This window comes from Fundulus heteroclitus, chromosome 12, assembly GCF_011125445.2.
Source record: "Fundulus heteroclitus isolate FHET01 chromosome 12, MU-UCD_Fhet_4.1, whole genome shotgun sequence".
NCBI lineage: Eukaryota > Metazoa > Chordata > Actinopteri > Cyprinodontiformes > Fundulidae > Fundulus > Fundulus heteroclitus.
In genome coordinates, this window is record NC_046372.1 from 18,054,075 (window position 1) to 18,074,679 (window position 20,605).

The 20,605-nt window shown below is 43.0% G+C and overlaps 1 protein-coding gene across 9 annotated transcripts in view; it reads right to left on the bottom strand.

The window, feature by feature from the left end:
* Window positions 1–1,125: 1,125 nt before the first annotated feature.
* Window positions 1,126–20,605, bottom strand: part of taok3a (TAO kinase 3a) — a 74,706-nt gene continuing 55,226 nt past the window's right edge. For 7 of the 9 annotated variants that reach the window (XM_036144099.1, XM_036144100.1, XM_036144098.1 and 4 more), the window contains exons 12-21: window positions 18,242–18,409; window positions 17,032–17,232; window positions 15,233–15,361; window positions 10,165–10,401; window positions 9,137–9,265; window positions 8,215–8,418; window positions 7,076–7,315; window positions 6,510–6,722; window positions 6,099–6,281; window positions 1,126–2,521 (exon numbers count right to left, since the gene is read on the bottom strand). In XM_036144099.1, the coding sequence (XP_035999992.1) occupies window positions 2,360–2,521; window positions 6,099–6,281; window positions 6,510–6,722; window positions 7,076–7,315; window positions 8,215–8,418; window positions 9,137–9,265; window positions 10,165–10,401; window positions 15,233–15,361; window positions 17,032–17,232; window positions 18,242–18,409 (1,866 nt within the window). In that variant the 3' untranslated portion in view covers window positions 1,126–2,359. Of the gene's footprint in view, window positions 2,522–6,098; window positions 6,282–6,509; window positions 6,723–7,075; window positions 7,316–8,214; window positions 8,419–9,136; window positions 9,266–10,164; window positions 10,402–10,803; window positions 10,993–15,232; window positions 15,362–17,031; window positions 17,233–18,241; window positions 18,410–20,605 lie in introns of those variants that run through there. The other 2 variants (XM_036144104.1, XM_036144105.1) reach the window with 2 other exon arrangements.

A 20,605-nucleotide genomic window follows, 5' to 3' on the forward strand; every position in this document is an offset into this window, starting at 1 on the left:
AAAATTTTATATTTATGTTTCAAAATGATTTTTTAAAATACCCCCATTCTCTACTACCATCCTTATTATATTCTCACTAAAGCAAGAAGAATAAATTCTGCAGAGCATTTTTTATTATTATTTAGACCTTTGCTCTGGGAAACATATTTTGTTCTTTGCTTTTCCAGTCCTGCCATAGGGATAAGAAAAGGGTGGAGTGCCTCCTCCGGGTTGGGGAGGATGTTCTGTCCCAAGTGGAGGAGTTTAAGCATCTCAGGGTCTCTCGTTCACGAATGAGGAAAAGATGGAATTTCCATTCGATTTACTTGTCGATCTACGTTCCCACCAACATCTATCAAATAAGATTTGGGTCGTGACCAAAAGAACGAGATCCCGGATCCAAGCGGCTGAAATGAGTTTTCTCCATAGTGTGTCTGGGCTCTCCCTTAGAGATAGGGTGAGGAGCTCAGTCATCCGGGGAGGACTCAGAGTAGAGCCGCTGCTTCTTCACGTCGAGAGGAGCCAGTTGAGGTGGCTCGGGCATCTGGTCAGGATGCCTCCTGGACGCCTCCCTGGTGAGGTTTTCCGGGCACGTCCCACCGGGAGGAGGCCCAGGGGAAGACCCAGGACACGCTGGAGGGACTATGTCTCTCTGCTGGCCTGGGAACGCCTTGGGATTCCCCCGGAGGAGCTGGTCCAAGTGGCCGGGGAGAGGGACGTCTGGGCCTCCCTACTGAAGCTGCTACCCCCGCGACCCGACCCCGGATAAGTGGAGGAAGATGGATGGATGGATCTTAATTTAAGCTGGAGGCCAGTAAGACATTTGCAAACTAGCTCCACTTGGTTAATAATGTTTTTGCTTTGCTCCATCACATGAAAATGGAAAGCTAACTAAATTCACACACCCAGAAAAAAAAAAAAACATCTAATCAACTCGGTGATCAATGCTCTGAATAAAACCTTCCCATTTTTAAATAGAAAAAAAAAGTGTTCTTCACATTAATTTTAAATAAAACAATTAATTTCGACATGATCATATTAGTCTTACAGAAGCATATTTCATTGAATTTGTTATTTCATATGTAAGAAAATATTTAAAGACTAAAAGTGGACCCTATGACTGAGAAGAATTAAAATCTACACCTCTTTACTTTGTGTGATGAGCACTTTATTTACAAATATAATTAAAAGCTCTGACAGATTCATGCTTTCTTTAAACCTGAAAAAAAAAATAAAGTGCATGCATTAATAAAGCATCATACTGGTCTGGTTTATAAGAAAATCCACAGCTTGAGAGTTGTGTAAAGCAAAAGGGGGAAAAAAAAATATCCATTAATAATAGACAGGACTTCAAATACTATCTGTAAAAAGGGGCAGAAGAGAAAAAGAAAAAGCGCTTTTAAAAATTCTTTTTTGATTTGTGTGACAGTTAAAATACAATATGAAAATAAGTAAAAGCTCTCCATAAATCCATCTATACACAAAGTACAGGACCGCCCTGCCCTCCCGTTGAAGCCCTTTTGTACCAGCTGGGAGTTTACAGGTCGCATGTCATGTTCTGTATTTCACATTTGCTGCCAGAGCAGAAAAATCCCTACGACACACGCGGCGAGTACCATGATCCGGTCTGCCCTCAGCGGTCAGACTCACCTGAAGGAATCACACGTTTGATCTGTGCACCGGTGTGTCCGACTGTGATAATCGTCTCTCAAAAAGTATCAAATTACTCAAAATTTGTCCTAAAAACGGCCGATGGATAGTTACCAAAAAGTGTTCAAAGAAGCAGCGAAGAAGACAGGCTGCGGAAGGATCAGTTATTTCATTTATCGCTTTAAAAGATTGTTGTTTTTTTTCCGTTTTTTTTTTTTTTTTTGCACAGCTTTAGAAAAAGAATCACTTCTGCATATATGCACGTTTGTGGAGCGAATTTGCTCATAGAACTACCCTCGTTTTTTTCTCTCCCTCCTTCTCTTGACTTCCACTTTTAGGTCGCGGCCTAAAGTGTCATCATTGCACAAGGAACAAGAAACACTGATTATGTTATCATCATCACTACAAGAACGTGACAACTACGAGAATTTATCTATCTTTTTTTTTTTCTTTTTCTTCTTCTGTCATCTTGTGACATCACAAGAGGCGAGGAGGGCGAGGGAAGTTTCGGTGGGTTCTGGGTGTCTAAAAACCTGCCGTCGACTCCCGTTTGACCGGCCACGAAAAACACGCCGGCTCTCCGGATCTGGAGCCGGTTTTAATGTGTCCGTGGCGTCAGCAGCAGATATGACCTGCTCTCTGAGGCCAGGTCAGGTAAAAGGAGAGGACGGATGATCTGAGGCTGAAGGACGTCGAGGGGCACGTGACAAACGACCGGCCCCTCGGCTCCTCATCTGTAGTCGTCCTTAGGAAAGTCTAAGGTACCCAGGTTGTTAAAGCCCTGCCGCATGCTCTCCACGTCGAAGCTGTCGATCTCCCGCTCCTGGCGATCCAGCAGGTGCTTAATGCGGTCGGTTCGCTCCTTCTGAAGGGAACCCAGCTCCTCTTCAATCTGGAAGGAGGAAGAAATCAAAGTTGGGCTTTAGGAGGAGTAGCTTCAGCTGGCATTATTACAGCGATTTTAGTTGTATTTGATTCCACTGAAAAAGAAGGAAACACACGTCCATGGGTTGTATGTTAGATCACCACCTTAAGTAAATTGAAAAAAGACGCATGGTTTTAAAGTTTTTCTAAATATCTAAATCTGTTTGGCATCTATATTCAGTCTCCCAACACACTTTGTAAAACCACCTTTCATTGTCTCTACCAGACGAGTTAGGGTCTGAACAGTATTAATTCACGTCTTGCTGCAGGCTCTCAATAAGATTTAGGTCTTGACTTTGACTAGGCCATTCTGACACATGAATAAGCTCGGATCTAAACCATTCCACTGTGGAGCTGGCAGTATGTTTAGGTCCTTTACAGCCTCTAAAATGCTTTCATACAGGGTGGGCCTGTATTTAGCTCCATCCATCCTCTAACAATTCTGACCAGCTACCAACTCCCTGCAGGAAGAAAGAAAAACATGAATCCCAACAGCATGATGCTGCCACCACCACGTTTCACCTTAAGGATTGTGTGTACAGGATGGTTTCCTCCCAAAATACCGCTTTACGTGTAAAAAAGACATATCTTGGTCTCGTCTGATGAAAACACCTTCATTTAAAAGTTTGTCGCTTCCAGTAATTGAATTCAGATATTTCAGATCGAAAGGCGCTGAATACAAATGTCCGTACTGTTTAACCGTTGCCTTCCACTTTACAGTAATGCACTGCTGTGTTGGTTTTTGACATTAGATCCCAATAAAATCTAATGAATTTATGGTTGTAATATGAATAATAAAACCTTTTGCTGGTTTTGCCTTTGCGGGAACCCCAACACACTGCAGCGCTCACCGCAGCCTTAAAATGCAGAGTTGCAGCAATAAATAAAATGATCAGACATTATATATTTATGGCAGAAACAGTGTTGTTACACTAAGAGCTGTCCCCTTTGTGCAGAGGTTTTCATGTCTACTGAATTACATTCCCCTGGAACTACGACAGCTGTGAAAAGCTGCAGACTTCGCTCTAAACTGTAAGTAGTTTAGAACCTAACCCTTACTGTAATTTACTGTGATTTTTCAAGTTGTATGCAAACGAAATGTTGTTCTGTACGCACTCTGTGCATACAAAATGACAAATAAAGCTGTCTAAGTCTAAGTCTAAAGTTGTAGAAATGCAGCAGTGGAGCCGTCAGTCGCAGACACATCGGCGCGACACGCACGCACGCCGGCGCACACGAACGCGCCGCCTGGTGCAATACGGCAACCGGCTTAACTACTGAGCATGCACAGAAAACTCCGGGCTGACCATGAACCGAACCTGAGCACAATAGCACTTCAGAAACCATGACATCATCTTCACACCGGTTTGCGAGTGTGTCTGCTACCAGCAGAGGGCGCCAGACGACCACAGGTGGAGCAGACCACGCCGGACCCAACAGAACTGGATGAGGGCCGCATTTCAAAAAAGGTTCCTTTCTTTGTTGTCGGAGTGCTGTCTACTAGACTGTTGCGATGACGTCGGTCAGTTTGAGAGGATGTGTACTCGGCCGCTGTTTTATCTCATGTCACGTTAAAGATGACCGATGCCTCTAGTAGGATCTCAGAGCCGCATTACGGGACAAATTCTGATAAAAAAATGTCAAATCTGAACAAAAGTGTAACAGCTAACAGCCTTCATCAGTGCAGCAGCGGCAGTAATTTAGGTAACAAAATAGTAAACAGTCTGGAGCGACTTCAGGAACATCTGAAAGGTTATTATCAAACCGAACAATTCATTTAAAAAAAACTTGCAATCAATTAAAAAGAAGTTTTCAATTGACACAATGGTGTTGAGTTTAGGTAATGCACGGTGGTTACGACAGTGGCAGAGAATGGTTGTCTGCACCCAGCAGGAAGTCACGCCACCGTCATCGCCACCTGTGGTGAAGGAAAGCAGTCTGTGTCTGCAAACGTGAATATCTTTCTGGGTCACATTTCACGTTCTGTGCTGCCGATGCTGAAGCAAACGTCTATTCGGAGGTTCAGAGTTGGAAATGAAACGATCCGGCAGAGTCAGGATGCTTTGCCTGGCAAACTTTTTCACATTTATTACAATGCTGGACTTCTTATGCACATATTTGGGATTTTATGTGACAGACCAGCACAAGAAAACAAGTAGACCGTAGCTGTTAAAAATAATACGGTTTTCAAAATGCTTTACGGAGAACAATCTGAAAAGTGTGGCATGTAGATGCATTTACAGCCTCTGACAGGTTTTCTCCGTGTTGTATTAAGCCTCATTAATCGTCAATCAACTCTCCGGCTTCCCGGTTCCTGCTGAAGGAACCCATGCGAGTCGGCATGGTGCTGATGCTGTTCCTCAGTGGGCATAAGGCTCAGATGTGCAGTGTTAAGTTTTTCCCTCACACAGCATCCTGCGTGTTGGTCAGAAAGTTAAATTCAGCCTAAAGGAAGGTTCGTGCGGCAGGATTTGTTCGCCCTGATCTCCCCCATCTGAGAGGCACCGATTATAGGCATGTCTCTAAAGATAATCTGAAGAGAATATCCTGCCATGTGTGGAGTGTTAGGAGTGATGCGCTCGGTGGAACCTCTGTACAGCTCCGACCTCAAATCGAGGATATTCAACATGTCTATCCTACCGTGTGTGGTGTCCCCCCCGAAGACAAACGAGCACACAGCCTGTTGAATGAGGCGTGTGGCCAATCAGAAGGCGAGGTGAGGGATTCCCTGAGAGAACCCCCCCCCCCACCTCAATTTACCTTCATTTCATAGTGCAGCAAACAGAGCCTCCCAGTCGCATTGTTTTCGCTTCTTTAACCAACATCTTTTCTTTTTGTTATGTTTTTTTCTCTGTTAAAATCAGTCCACAAACTATCGCCATTATTCTTCCTGGTCGTCCATTTTATTTACTCTGAACTCGCGTTTGATCTTGAGAGGATTCACAAGATTTCCCGTCTTGACATCTGAATGATCTAAAGTGAAATCTTTTTGTGTGTTGCACACCATACGACCAAAGCTGTTAAATAGGATTTCATATTGTTACGTGTGGAGTCTCTCAGGCTTTGAAAGTCGGCCGGCTATTTTAAAATCCTGCCGTGTGAACCAGCCTTAATCAGACGACAGCACCGTGTTTGCTGCAAATACGCGTCATGTATCAAGTTCGCACAATCAAGTCTCAACTCTCAGAGAGCCTTGTGGGCTCCCTGAGGACAAAACGCGGCTCTCAAAAAGACCAAACGGACCACCGAGAAGCGGGAGGTGCATGGTGGCATCTGTTTGATAAATTCTGTTAAAAAAACTTTTAAGTTGAGATCTTGTGCAAAGTCTCCAGGCATCAGAAAAATGAGAAACGCCTGATGGGACTGTAACAAACGTTGAAATATTTCAGCAGTATTTCCATCCATCTGGCAGATTTGATTTAGTCGAGTTCATATTACCACAAATAAACACCGCTAAATGCTGAATGTTAAAATCCCGTGTCGCAGTGAAGCAGGACTGAAACGTAAGGCAGCTTTAAACTGATGAAGTAACTCCTGCAGCCCACCTTTTGTTCCAAGTGAGCCCGGCGCAGCGACACCTTCTGCTCGAGCTTCTGCTGCTCGCGCTCGTGCTGCGCTTCGGTCTGCATCTTGATCTTGCTCTGGTAGGCATTGAGCAGCTCCATCTCCTGCTGCAGCTGCTGCCTCAGGGCCTGGCACTCGGCTTCCTGGGCCTCGTCCAGACGCAGCTGACCCGCGGACCGCGAGGGAGGGACAAAGGGGCAGAAAAGAGACGGAGAGGCAGGCGAAAGGGGGCAGAGGTGGAGAGGACGGGAATACAGTGGACAGAGAGGGAAGGGGAAGAAAGTGGAGAAAATAAACAAGTTGAGACGGCTTTTGCCAACTAAAAATGTCCTTTATTAAAAGGATCAACTTTTCATTGAGAGGAAATAGCTTTTTAAAATCCCTCTCCTTACCGCCTGAGAGGCCATCATCTCATTGATGCTTTGCTCGTACTGCTCAGCCAGGATGGCCAGCTTGCGCGTCTGCTCATCCTTCAGGGCCTTGAGCACCGTTTTGTGCTCCGCCTTGGGCGTGACCTCCATCTGGTGGTGGCGGAGGGCCTTGTACTGCTTGGTCTGCACCTTACACGTGTCCTGGAACTGCTTCTTGATCTGAAGCTCCAACACCTGGTGGAGAGTTCAGCGGCAGGCCGCGGCACAGAGAAAATGAAAACAGGGATAAAAGCAGAACAATAGTCTTCAGATTTATCCATTATGGATGAAGTTGTGATATATGCTGTTGCCCTCAAAATCAAAAGAAAACAGAAGTTTTTAAGTTACACCTTTTGTGTTCTTGCACCATTTGCCCATTTTAATTCATTACATTTTAGTTGCATCACTGCCTGTTCAGAAATGAAGAGGGGAAAAAAAAAAAAGATATTGCTTGTGGCTTGCGCCATCTTGGAGGTGAAACCCAGTTATTCTACCAAACATCCAGCACATTAATGGCTGAAGACACTTTTGCCCTTGTGATGACTCACTTTGAGGTTCTTGGGCTGCTGCCGGAGCTCCAACACATGTTTGCGGTGGAGTTCCCGCTCCCGTCTGTTGTTGTACTCGATCTGGTTCTCCAGCTCGGTCTGGTGCTGCAGGCGGATCAGGTCCATCCGCAGCTTCTGCAGGGTCTTCAGCTGCCGCTGCTCCAGCTCCTGGGTGGACTCATCTTGGCGGATCAGCATGGCGTGCTCCATCTCCTTTTGGGTCTTTTTCTTATTTAACTCCTATTTTGGGAAAAAAAGAAAACAAGTGATGACTTCAAGATAACCCAAATTAATAACGTTTTTAAAAAGAAATTAGGTGTTGCTGTAACTCTCGCTGCACTGCAAAAAGGAACTAAAGGTAGGTAGAATTTTCTTGAAATTTGTATATTTTCCTTGATTTGAGCAGCTAAATAAGACTATTTGCCAATGGAATGAGTATTTTTTACCCCTAAAATAAGATAATTAGACATCCTGCACTTGAAATAAGATGGAGATGATTTGTTCTTATTTTAAGTGCAAAAATCTTATTCCATTGGCAAATAGCCTTAGTTACATGCTCAAATCAAGGGAAATATACTAATGTCAAGGAAGTTTTACTTACTTTTAGTTCCCTTTTTGCAGTGTATCTGATTTTGTTCAGAGTCATTATGGATGATTCTAGCTGTGGACTGGAGGAATCTACTCTCCAGTCGCAGCGGTTCTGAAGAAGCCTCCAAACCAGACTTTTCAGCCAATAAATAAATGTAGAGGCACCTTTCAAAACACTCAAAATAAAAGCCAAATCACTATTTGGCTCAGAATTGACCTAAAAAGCAAACGTGGTGTGTGATAAGGAATGCAGTTAGCATTCCTGTCCATTTAAAGTCTCCATGAGTCTGTGTCCCCCCCCCCCACCCCCCCACAGAGAGCTTTGCCACTAAAGCTTGTCTCCAGATTTCAAGTGCCAAACAGCTTTATAGATTATGACATAGTTGGCTGGCTTTGCTCATTAATAATCTACTTATTAAACAATGAGTGTTTTCTTCAGCAACAAACTGTTAACCACTTTAACCATCACTTTAAAGCACAACACATTTAAAAACAGTGTGATGAACGTTTAACAGATCTGCGGGCGGATTCAGGACGCGGAGCTTCCACACCTCACGGATCTGCTCCTGCTCCACGTCGTGTCTTTTAATCATGACTTTGCGCTTGAAGGCGCGGCAGTTCCTTTCATAGAAAACCCTCTGCTGGGCCAGAAGATGGGCCTCCTCTTCGGCCTGGGAATGTTGCATGTTCTCTTTGTGCTTGGACAGACGCTCCTGCTTCTCCTTCTTGGGTGTACTGTGGTCCTCATTCATCTCCTGCGAAACAGAGACGGGACTGTGGTCACAGAGCTCGGGCGTTGTTGGAAATCTGCTTTCTAATGTGGGCTGTGAAACGACGGGAAAAGCCAACGTAGTCTAAAGAAACAGGTGTTTACAGCAGAATGTTTTGAATGTAGAGGATGGAAATCCTACAAGTTCACATTAGCATTTGTTAGTAGAGAGGGCTTATTGTAAACTCCAGCTAACCTCTTATTTTGGCACGAAACCATTCATTTTCCTTATTGCTGGGCTTTGAAAAATCTACAACTCACACTAATGCACTTAACACTGCAGCCTGATCCCTTCTCTCCGGAGTGTCTAATGCTGTTGTAACTCTCGGTTTGCGGGAACTATCTCTTCCTGCCAGCGATGCTTTCCTTTAACAGCGCTGACCTAATTTCGGTCACTTATCTCCTAACTGAAAACACACTCCCAGCCCGTAGGAACACTTTCCGGACTTGTTTTCGGGGTTTTGTGGAGGCATAATAATTCTCCCGGGTGCGTATGGATTTGTGCTTCTCCCCGTCTGTGTGCAAATAACTGTGTAGGTACATAGTAAGTAGGCCGAGTGACTCAACAAAACTTCCACTTCGGAGGCTTTGAATGTGCATGTTTGAGTGTAGGAGGCTTGACTCAACAGTAAACGGCAAACAGGACGGTGTGTCACACACACGGGAGAGGCGTAATAAAAAGGAGGAGAACAAGCAGAGCAAACCTCCTTAATCTTCTCCTTGCAGAGTTTGTACTGCTTCTTCTGATTATCCAGAAAGGTGGTCAGCTCCTTTTTCTGCTGGGCCACGATCTGCTGCTGGAACTTCTTCTCGTCCGCGAGCGCCGTCTTCATCTGGAGGGGAACAGGGACGTTCATTTCAGCGCCACTCGTTAGGCTCGGATCAAATTAGCGCGTTTGTGCCGTCACTGTACTGGTTGTGGATGTAATAAACGCACACAAAACGAATAAACTGATAATGTTAAACTATTTTAGTAAAGATAATTAGAGAGAAGAGAAATAAGCAGTTTGTTATTTTAACCCCACTACCAAAATAAAGAATAAATAAAAATTATTAACTTCTCAAGACGTTAGAACACTGAATTTTATAATTTTAATATTTATATCACTTATAACTGAACTATCTGGACTTTTATTCCAACTTCGAGGGAAAGAAAAATATATATTCAAAATCAACATTTTTTTGTATCATAATTTTCACCTTTTAAATGTGGAAAATAGTGAACGGGCTCTGGCAAATAAAAGTAAAGCAGAAAGACAAAAGCTGTGAATGACCAGTCCAAAGTTGGACTGCTTGACAGATTTTGGATAATAATCTTAATTTAAAATATTTTTTTTGTGCTAATCCTCTTGTCTAGCACAGGCATGCTGCTTCTTGTGATAAACTACGTTGGTGTCGTTGTTTAGGCTTGCATGTTTATGTGAACAGCGTATACTATCTCCTCGCTTGGCTGAACACGCCGTGTGTTAATCATAAAGATATGCAGCTTGTTTTTCCACAGAGTTACGTACTGTGACCCAGATCTGCTCTTGTGCTTCATCATACAGGTCATTAGGAGGCAGCAGTGTGTTAAGTTCTTACAATTTCCTTCTAAAAGATTTAATGTTGGAATAAAGCACAAATAGTAGCCCTAGAGCAATATCTTGGAACAAACAGCAAGATATTGGCCTCCTTTTGCCTGAAGCATGTAAATCAGCATAACTATAAATTGAAATGGCGCGTTTGTGCCCACCTCCTTCTCAGTTTGCACTGTGTGGCGCTTTGCCAACTTCTCCAGCTCGATGTAGGCATTGTTGGCCTGCGTCTCCACCTCCTTCTGCAGTTTGAGCCGGTGCTCGTCCATCTCGGCCTTCAGCTTGTTCTCCAGGGCGATCAGCTGCTTCTGGTGTTGCCGTCGCATGCGCTTGTAGCCCGACATCTGCTCCCGCAGTTCACTCTCCTGCTCATGCTCGTGGATCTGTTTGGTCACCTGTTGGGAAACGCGTTAATCTGAGTTGGGATACATCTGGAGGGGGGGGGTTGCAAAAAAAAAGAGGGGGAAACAATAAACGTATGCTATGAAGACAGCAACAGTAAGTGAGAACAAGATAATATTAGCCACTGCTATTTTTGTTGGGCTAAATTAAGAAAATAGAGAAATTCTCCTGCAGAGCTGCAAAAAAAAAAAGAAGAAGAAAAAAAAAAAAACTCTTTCTGCCGACTACTTAACATACACATTCGCAGCACAGATTAGGCAACCTCAAAAAGTATTCAAATGACCTAAACAGCCGTTAAAAAAAAACAATCTACTTTAACACCTTCCATCGTTCTTAAGATTTTGCCGTAACCGTCTCCGATTTTTAAACCTAAAATCTGTACCTGACCCACAAACCTGAGGACAGAACGGGTTCTCCGTATCTAGGTAGTATTCACTTCGCATCTTCTCATAACTTCCACCCGAACTCTTCCGGCCAAACATGGTGGCGACTTTAGCCAAGCGCACCAGCATCCAGGAACCTTGTGCAGCATCCTATGCCCGACACAACGCTGCCTGAGCTCCGATGCGACCCGGAGACCCCCCCTCCCCTCCTTTCCCAACCTTTACAGGACGACGAAGCCCCCTCCCCTTCTTTGGTTCGCGCCCTGGGCATGCAGTGGGCAAAGCAGACGTGTGAACTGTGAATGAGGCAGGCCGACTCCGCGGGCCAACAAGAGGACAGAGCGGCTTTTTAGTACGGCTAACGCTAAGCGGCGGACAGCAGGTGGGTCACATGAATACCTCATTTAGAAAGGGTGAGAGAAGTTGGAGGAGGAGAGGGGGGGGGGGGGGTTCAGAAGAGAGCGGGCTGAGTGATGAGGGAGGGACGTTGTAAAGAAAAACCGCAAGCGGAGAATAACAAAAATTCCCAAAAAATAAATAAAAGGAAACCGATTAGCAAAAACCTTCGAAGTAAAACAAGCGCACATTTCGAGGAAAATAAGAGGGGAAGGTTGGGAAAAGGTGGACTCTGAGCTCGCCTCCCTAATCTGCGCTGAATCAATACCCCTACTGTAATAGAACCACCCAATCCTGGTCACTTGCTTCAATGCCACAAAGGGCCAAGTCACGTCATGTGGTGGCCTCTTTCACACAGAAAAGAAGATCATATTCAGGGTTCAGAACCAGGCGGGGGTGGGGGGGGGGGTGATCAGTGGGAATCCAGCAGCTAAACTGACTATTCTACAGTATAAAGGTGATCTGGAAGGTTTGTTTTTATGTTGACCGACGTGACAACAGTTCACTGTTTTGAACAACAGTCTTCTAAGGAGCTCAACTTACTATGTTGGATTCTTAACAACAAAAAAATACTCTCTGGATGAGCACTGGCACTGTTTAAAGTGAAGCAAGGAAAATCCCCAAAGGTTGCTTCAGATGTATGGCGACATATGGTTAAATCATCTGGTTGAACAGAGGAAGCACAAAGCCTCTGCAGACCGCTGTTTAGCGTGTCCTGGTTTCCTGCAGACACACTCAAGTCTAAAGTCTCTGGTTTGTGTATTAGAAACTTCAGACACAATGTTTACCGTTGAAATAAGTCTTTTAATGCTTACATTTACTATTTTATAATTATGGAGCCTTCCCTTCACACCCCTTATACTTGTCCACATTTTATCACGTCCCACGCAACTTTATAATTACTTCACAAAGAACTACTTCGTTTGACTTATGAAATCATAATAAAAACAGTGACGTAGAAAAATTATCCATGGTTTGCAATTTTTTTTTTTTTTTTTTTTTTTACAAATAGATATCTGAAAAGTGTGGCGTGCAATTGTATTCAGCCCCCAGGAGTGAATACTTTTCAAAGCCAGGTTTCTTTCTACCAGCTTTGCACATTTAGACACTGAACATGTTTCTCTATTCTTTAGTAAACAGCTTAAGCTTAATTGGATTTACATGTGGGCTTTGACTAGGCCATTCTTACACGAATACGGCATTGATCTTAACTATTTTATCCTTTGAAGCTGTATGTTAAGGTTTTTTTTCGGGGTCTCTATCGGGTTTTCTTCCAGGGTTGCCACTATTCCATGAAGGCACTTGGGGAGTGCATGATTAATAGCTGCACTGTGGACAGACTCTTCCATCTGATCAATAGGTGTCATGGCTGCTTATCTGATCAATGCTCTCCTTGCCACACCCATAATTTTTGGCTTAGGAGGCTCTTGATCCCTGAGCTGTTTGGTGCATTCTTTGTTCTCCATGATTTTGTTCTTTTAAATAACCTCTAAGGGATTCACAGCACAACTGGATTTATGCAGAGATTGCATTAAACACAACTGGCTGGACAAAATAATTTACTAATTGTGTGACATCTGAAGGCAACTTGGCTCACAGGATTTCATTTAGGGTTATCAGATCAGGGTCTGGATACAAACGCACGTCACACTTTTCAGATTTTTATTTTATTTCTTTCCTAATGTCAGTTCTGGACAACCTAGCATTGATCTATGACATAAAATCAGACATTTGTGTTTGGGATGTGAAGGGTGTAAGGGAAATGAATCATTTTGTAAGGCACTGTTCACTCCAGCATTACTTCACTGAAGATGCCTTTATAATCTATTGCTTCATGCTACAGGTTCTAGCAGTAGGACCTGGTTAAAGGAAAGATGGCTGTTTCATTCTGCTTTAGATTTTACTGTAATCAGCCAGAGGCACACAGCCTGTCAGGTCACAACCTGCATCTGAAGGTGTAGAGCGAAATATTTTGCAATAATCCTTTCCTGTTTTCACTTATTTCTCGCTCCTTCTCACTTTGTAACATTTTTGAAGTTTCCTATTCTTCTCATCTTGTTAGGATTTTACTTCTGGACCCTTCTTTTCCGTTGTTTTTTTGTGATAAATTTATTCTTCCATTTCCTTTAGACTGGATAACCGTTACGTTCTCTCACAATTCTGTGGATTTTTCTTTAAACCAGACTATATATTTAATGTGAAAATAACACAAAGACGTGTTTGTCTCTCCTCCTTGGCTCGTAATTGAATCAGCGCTGCTCTTTTTGTCTCACCTGTTTTTCCTTCCCTCCTCACCTCGATGACAATCTGCCATCTTGGTCTTCCCTGTGTTTAGCTGCTACGGTGAAGATGCGCTTTCATCTCACTCACCCTTTCATTTCTCAAACATCTTACTTTTGACAAATTTATTTAAAAACGCTGCTCAGCTCTTACACTTTCAGAATGGACTGCGCCACACATTTTGCCATTAGCACATTTTCTTATGTTTTTCACACTTCCTTTGTGGCAATGCGTTTCCCACCGTAAGGACCCTTTATTTGTCACTCCGCGTTTCCCTTTGTCTACCTGCTTCCAGTGTCGGCGAGTCGAGGCCAATCCGAGGACGTCTGCGCTCGGCAGGGAAAGGATGATGTCATCTCTTTCAGCGCCGGCGGGCAGCAGCGATGCTGTAGCGCTACAACGGTGCTGAGCTTTATGGGATGCAGCCTCATTTTAAAACAGACTGCTTCAGCTGCACAGAGGGAGACACCTCAGGTGCAAAAAACACAAAACTTTAATCCACCTCACTGGTGAAGGGCCAAAATCTTCTAAACTGCATTAGCACAGTTGTCTCTTTTTGTGTTTCTTTGAAAGAAGATCATACAAAAGCAGATGGGATTTTTTTTTAATCTTGCATAAAAAGAAAAGCAACTACTTGTGTGTTGTCTTTCTCAAAACTAAGACATGGCGTGTAAGTGGAAAAAAACAGCATAAAAATATCTTTCCTAAAACCATGACTGGTGAATCTCTCCATTTTAGACAAAATCGTCTGATTTAATTGCAGTTACTTTGGTCTCAGTTCCCGAACTTCGAGCTTAAGACTTGCAGATGGACTCCCGCCGCTCCCAAAAAGTGTTGATGACATGCAGAGACAAGATCTGAAAATGGTGCTTGGCAAACAATGCCATCGGTGCTTGGCCCTGGTGTGTATCGCTGCTTTGTGGACTGCGGTCAAGGACGACGCGAGGACACCCGCGTTAGGCTCACACACGCACTGCCTCCGTTTTCTGTTTGTGCCGTCAGACGTCTGATTTAAGACCGGACGGCAGAATTAAAACCAGCGGGGTCAGGGATGCGGGAGCGCACACGGCGCAACACTCAACTATTACTATCTAGTTACTAGAGCTGGTTTCCATGACAACAGACAGGGAGGGTGAAGGAGAGATAGAGAGAGAGAAAGAGAGACATTGAATGAAAGAGAGGGAGCGCCCCCCCCCCCTCCCTTTATAACAGAATATTGAGTCACATCTGAGGTATAAACAAATGAAGGAGGGCAAGAAAAGGGACAAGTAGGGAGGGAGGTGATAATCTGAGACAGGACCAAGGGAGCAGCTAAAGAAGCTGAACGCGTTGAAGAAAAAAAGATCCAGACAGGAGTGAAAATACTCAGGGAATCTGATTGCCGAAAACAGAACCGGGACTTGATCCGCTGCTTAAACATGAGATTGTTGGAGCATGTGTGGAGAACTCCCGCCCAGACGCAGCTGTTCGCCCTGCGCATCCACAGACAGGTCTTAACACAGACAAACAAAAGAATGCCCCTCTGTGCCTTGCTATGCAGCTGCAGTATGAGCGCAACACCCCGAAATGTTGAAAAAAAAAAAAAAAGTCAAATTTATGTTTGGGTTTTCAAAGCAGCTGTCAAGGTGAACGCTCTAGAAATGACTGATTCTGAAACCCTGAGGCAAACGGAAAACTTTCGCTGAATCTAAGAAAACGAAGGAGAAGAATAAAAAAAAGAAAAAAAAGAACATCTGAAAAGGGAAATATTTTGATTTCCTCTTACAAGTGAAGCAGACTTGATGGTGGCAAAGCCCGTTTTGATCTTGTAGTTGGAGGCTTGGCTGCTTTTGTCGGAGGAGGCATGCCTTGGCTCTGGCCGATGGATCCCATCATCCCAGTTATATTGATGGTCCTGTGGAAAAACACAAACTGTAGATTAGACAAATGACTCTCATCGGACATTAATGCACCCTGAAAGGGACGAGGGAAAAAAACAAAAACAAATCATCAATCATTGTTAACAGAGAAGCTCGACTTATGTTCAAATAACTGGGATATGAACAGAAATATAAAAAAAATGATTATAAATGTAGATCCCCTTTAGGAGTTATCTATTGTTTTTCACACAGACATGACTTATGATAAAGTTGATCCATTTTCAATATGAGTCTTACAAACAGCAACATTAATACCTACGCTAAACTTATTATTCTGTAATTTAAAAGCATTTTTTTGAAGGAACAAACAAAACTAAAAGTCAAAACCCCTCAATGTTAAAAAAACGGTTACAGATTTATAAAGCATGCCACCAGAAATATTTGATGTTGTAAATAAATGAAATCTCTGCTGATTTCCATCAAACCACTTCTAAATTTCAAAAGGACTCTCAGCCTAAACTATTTCAAGGGAAGCCTTATGAAACACGGTGAAATATTAACCCCCTTTAACTTTGATCATTTTCTTGGGGCCGGGGGGGGGGGGGACTGATTCATGGGAGGGAACTTCGTCAATGTCTGAAACACAATGTGTGTCACTTTCAGGCGTTCTCGGCTCAGCCCCTGAACTTAGAACAACAGACTGGCTCCTCATTAAATGGCAACCGCATTCATGTACCGTCAAACCACAAAGAGCGACCGAAGCAGGAGCGTGACAGAAGTGACGGCCCTCTGCTTGCTGCTTTTAAAGTCACGGTGGGCGTTCAGTGAGAATGGCTGACGTTGTGTTGACCTGTGTGAACCCTGTATGTGTGCAAATACACAGCTGAAGGGGTAAAAAAAAAAAAGCCTGATATCCACAGGCTTTGTTCTTGGAGTGTGAACGGTGTCAGCGATGAACTTGAAGAAATCAGTAAACAGTGACTGTGTCGACGGTTTCCATGGTCACAGGGGGAGGGGGTTTATGCATATTTGTGAAAAGATGTGAGAGAAACCGGAGGATGATTGTAAAGCTGTGTTTCCTCTTCGTCTAAAAGGTTATTCTCAGTATTTGAAGTGGTTGCACAACTAACGTTACACTTATTCATTAACTTTTTTTTTTATTAGCGTATGGATAAAATGTTTAAGAATGTAGAAACTATTGCAATAAATGGCTAAAAACAAACTACTGGTTGGGTTCAAGTTACGTTTTTGCTTCTTTATGGTGATAGGAAATTGGCTCACTGCAAAAACAGAACTAAAAATAGGTAAAATTTTCTTGAAATTAGTGTATTTGTCCTTAAATTAAACAGGTAAATAAGACTATTTGCCAATGAAATAAGATTTTTTCACTTAAAATAGGACCAATTCATCTCCATCATCTCATCTCAAGTGCAGGATGTCTAATTATGTTATTTTAGGGGTAAGGATACTCATCCTATTGGCAGATAATCTTATTTACTGGCTCAAATCAAGGACAAATAGACTAACTGTAAGAACATTTTACTTGTTTTTAGATCCGTTTTTGCAGTGGGACCCACCTCAAAACAAAAACAATTGGGGACTTGAAATAAATGCGAACACTATTGTCACGTGTTCAGCGGTTTGGAGGAGACGGTCTCTGTCATCTAGTCCCGGACACCGTCCCGTCTTCCGCCCTGACCTTTACCTTTTTGGTGTGTGCAGAGGACTCCAGCGTGCTGCTGTAGTCCTGGGGGTGCATCATGGTCATGTCGGAGCAGCCGTCGTCCAGCACCTCCTGCATGCTGTTCACGCTGCTGCTCTGGCTACCTGTGCTGACCGAGGTGCTGGGGATGGAGTGGTTGCTGCCCAGGCTGTTCATCTTACAGCTGGCTGCCTCGCTGTCCTGCTGAGACCACAAATGTTCACAAACGCTTGCTTACACAGACATCAATGAGCGACATGATGAAATCACTAAACCCCCATTGTCCTTTAGTCACTTATATGTTAAATAAATGGACTCCAGTAGGTTTATTTTTACGTGTGAGACCTGATTTAATAGAACACTGGCTTTTTCCAGATTAGACACATATCAAGTATGTGGGCAAAGGAGATAAAATTATGTGCCTGCCTTAGAATGACGTGAAAATTTAGCCAAGTGAAAAAACCTCGAAGTACACAAGGTGTTTCCGCGTTTTACATGAAAACAGACTTTCTTCTGTAACACGCTTCGATCTCTATGGTTGATTTGTTGCTTTGAAGTCATGTGGCCCCTCTGGCCCGTGTCACATGGTATAGGTTAACACTTATGGTTACGAGTTGACCATCATCACCATTAGACCGGGTCAGCTGAGAGACATGAGAGTCACTGTCAGCCTAACTGGCCACCGAGTGAAGAAGTTTTTTATTTGCAAAAACTGTAAAACTGTTGACTTGGAATGAAATATATTTTGCCATTTTGAACAAAACAAAGCTATCCGACTCCTCCATCCTTATGGCTCAATGGGCTTCTTTGACTTCACATCAGCCACTATCTAACACCCCCAGCATTGTCACAGGCATAACAAATCAAACGTGAAGAACCTTCACTTATGATTTCAAATATAAATTTGTAAAGTTCTTAAGAGTGAAGAGTATTTTACTTTAGATATTTTTGAGAAGATCAAACTGAATAATTTTAACTTAAAAAAGCAATATTAACAAGTAAAACCTCTTTATGCAGGTCGCGCCTGCCAAAACTCAACAACCCGATCTTTATTGATCACTTCCAACTTCCACAAGCTATAATTTATCGTAAAATATTAGAAACTCCATTGAATTTGATAATTTTCATAGAGTCCAGACTTTTTTTTACTCCTGATCATATTTCCAGTCACGCTCCTTCATCATGTCCTCAAATTTGATGCTGTTCTGCTTACCTCCTCCTCTTCTTGGCTTTCCCCCATGGGTCCGTTGTGCTTCTCCTGATAGAGAATCTTCTTCATCTTGCGATACTGCAAGTTGTCCAGCTCCCGCACCGCATCCTTGGTCCTCTGGATGAGGTCGATGAGAATGCGCGACGAGCGTTCCCGACGCACAAACTCATGCTGGTGAGGCAAACAGAAGCAGGACAACGTGAGTTAGTTGGTGAGTGACTTGACGAGGACATAGACTTTGGAGTTCCTGTCTTATTTTTTAAATGGTTTTAGGTTGTTTAGGCTTGTCTGTTAGATTACAACACATGGCTATTGTTACTTAAAGCGTTAAACACAATGTGTTATAATTAACTTAAAAGAGACACATGCAAAATCAATTTTTTTCAGCCCTTAAATACATTTAGTTGTGCACTTCGAGTCTCTAGGGATTCAGAGCATTTGAATGTAGTCTGTCTAACCGCTATGTGGATATCTTTCTATTATTTTTGGGTCATGTTTTTCAAGCCACTCGGTTTGGTTTGTTTTGAGCAATTACGTCAGTATTTGCTGTGGAACTGCTGAACAAGGTTGTGGAGGTCCGGCTTACCAAGTTCATAACTCCGCAAATTTTTATTTCTTGGAGTGAATTGTAGTTTAAGCTGACAGATGATGAAGCTACAAGTGGATAAGTCAAAATGTTACAAAAATGGCTGAATGGGGTGAAGTGGAATGCTCTGCGACCTGGAGGGGGGCGGGGTGTGAAGTGCCTCCTTTAGATTTAAAGAGACAAAACGAGTTGCTCTCAGACGCAGCTCAGAACAGGGGTAAAAAGGAGGAACATGGAGGTAAATTAACAAAGAATTCAGACCAAAGCATTGCAGTTCCACTTTATATGGACCACAACTGAACGACTCCAATGTGAAAAGGAAGAACTGAAAATCATATGTGCTCTTTAAAAGTCGTTGACAACAAGCAGGATAAGTCATGAAAGATTACTGCTAAAGAAGCTGGCCATTTACAAAGTTCTGTATCCAAGCACATCATTGGAAAGTTAAGTGGAAGGACAAAATGTTGTAGACATTGGAAAACTGCAGCTTTAAAGGTATAGTGGACAATCTTTTTCGACTTCAAGTTCCAGGTGTCTCTCCATATCTATTAGTTGTCCCATATGGCAATCATTCCAACGTGCTCATGTAACGGCAATGTGTGTGTAAGTTCCTTGTTGCTTGCTAGCTGCGCACTTCTAGTGTTTATGTATCGCGTTAGCTTCGATTTCAGCAATTCATTATAACACCACTACTCGCACCGTATATCTTGAAAATGACAGAGTCGCAAAAAGCAAACTGTTTTTCAAGTTTATGAGAAGAAGAGGAAGGCCTCAGAAGACAGAAATAACACTAGAGTGTATTTGGGAGATTTTTGTCACGCAATCCCCCTGAGGAGAAGAAGAGCAGGTAGGATGGTCTTGCGCAGTTATTCAAAAAGAGACTTGGGCGTTTGTTACCTACATTTCTGGAAAAATTGACCACTCTTTAAGAGGACTGTGAAGCAAAAGCCATTCCAAAGTTTGGGGAAAAATTAAAAGATGTGGACTACCGTTGACTACCGGACTAACTTCAATGATTTTCAGAATAAAGTTAATTGTGCATTTCTTTTGCAAGTCTTTGTCTCAGAGTCTGGAAGATATGTGGGAAGGCCAAGAATCCAAGTTTCCTGCGGTTCAGTGTGAAGTTTCCACAGTTGGTGACAGTTTCAGGCGCCATGTCATCTGCTGCTGATGGTCCACTGGTCAGAGCCGGCTCCACTGCCAAAAGCACCAGTACCTGCTTTAATGGCCATGCTATCTGTGTTCTGGATTGGCCAGAAAACCCATCTGATCTAAACCCAATAAAGAACCAATATGATTTTGCTCAGAGGATGTTAAGAAACACTGGAGCCAGCAATGCAGATGAGCTAAAAGCCACAGTTAAAGTGACCATGGCTTCAGCAGAGCTACAGGTCGGTCACCTCCATGCCTTGGTGCACTGATGTAGTTCACGCAAAAGGGCCCTCAACCAAGGATCAGTTGCATATACTGCACAATACATGGATATGCTGATCAGTAGGCCAAGATTTCTCTGTTATCCAAAAACCAATGAAACCATTCATTGGACTTATGTATATATTATATGTACTATATACAAAATTACAATTTTCTAATTTTTTGGTTTTTACTAGTTGTGAGCCATAATCAAAAATAAACATTTGACATGATTCTCTGTGTGTGTAATTATTCTATGTATGAGTTTCACTTTTTCAACTGAATTACTGAAATAAATTTACTTTTTCTAACTTACTGAGATGCACCTGCACATAATATCTCCCAATTACATCGGCAAACCTTAGAGC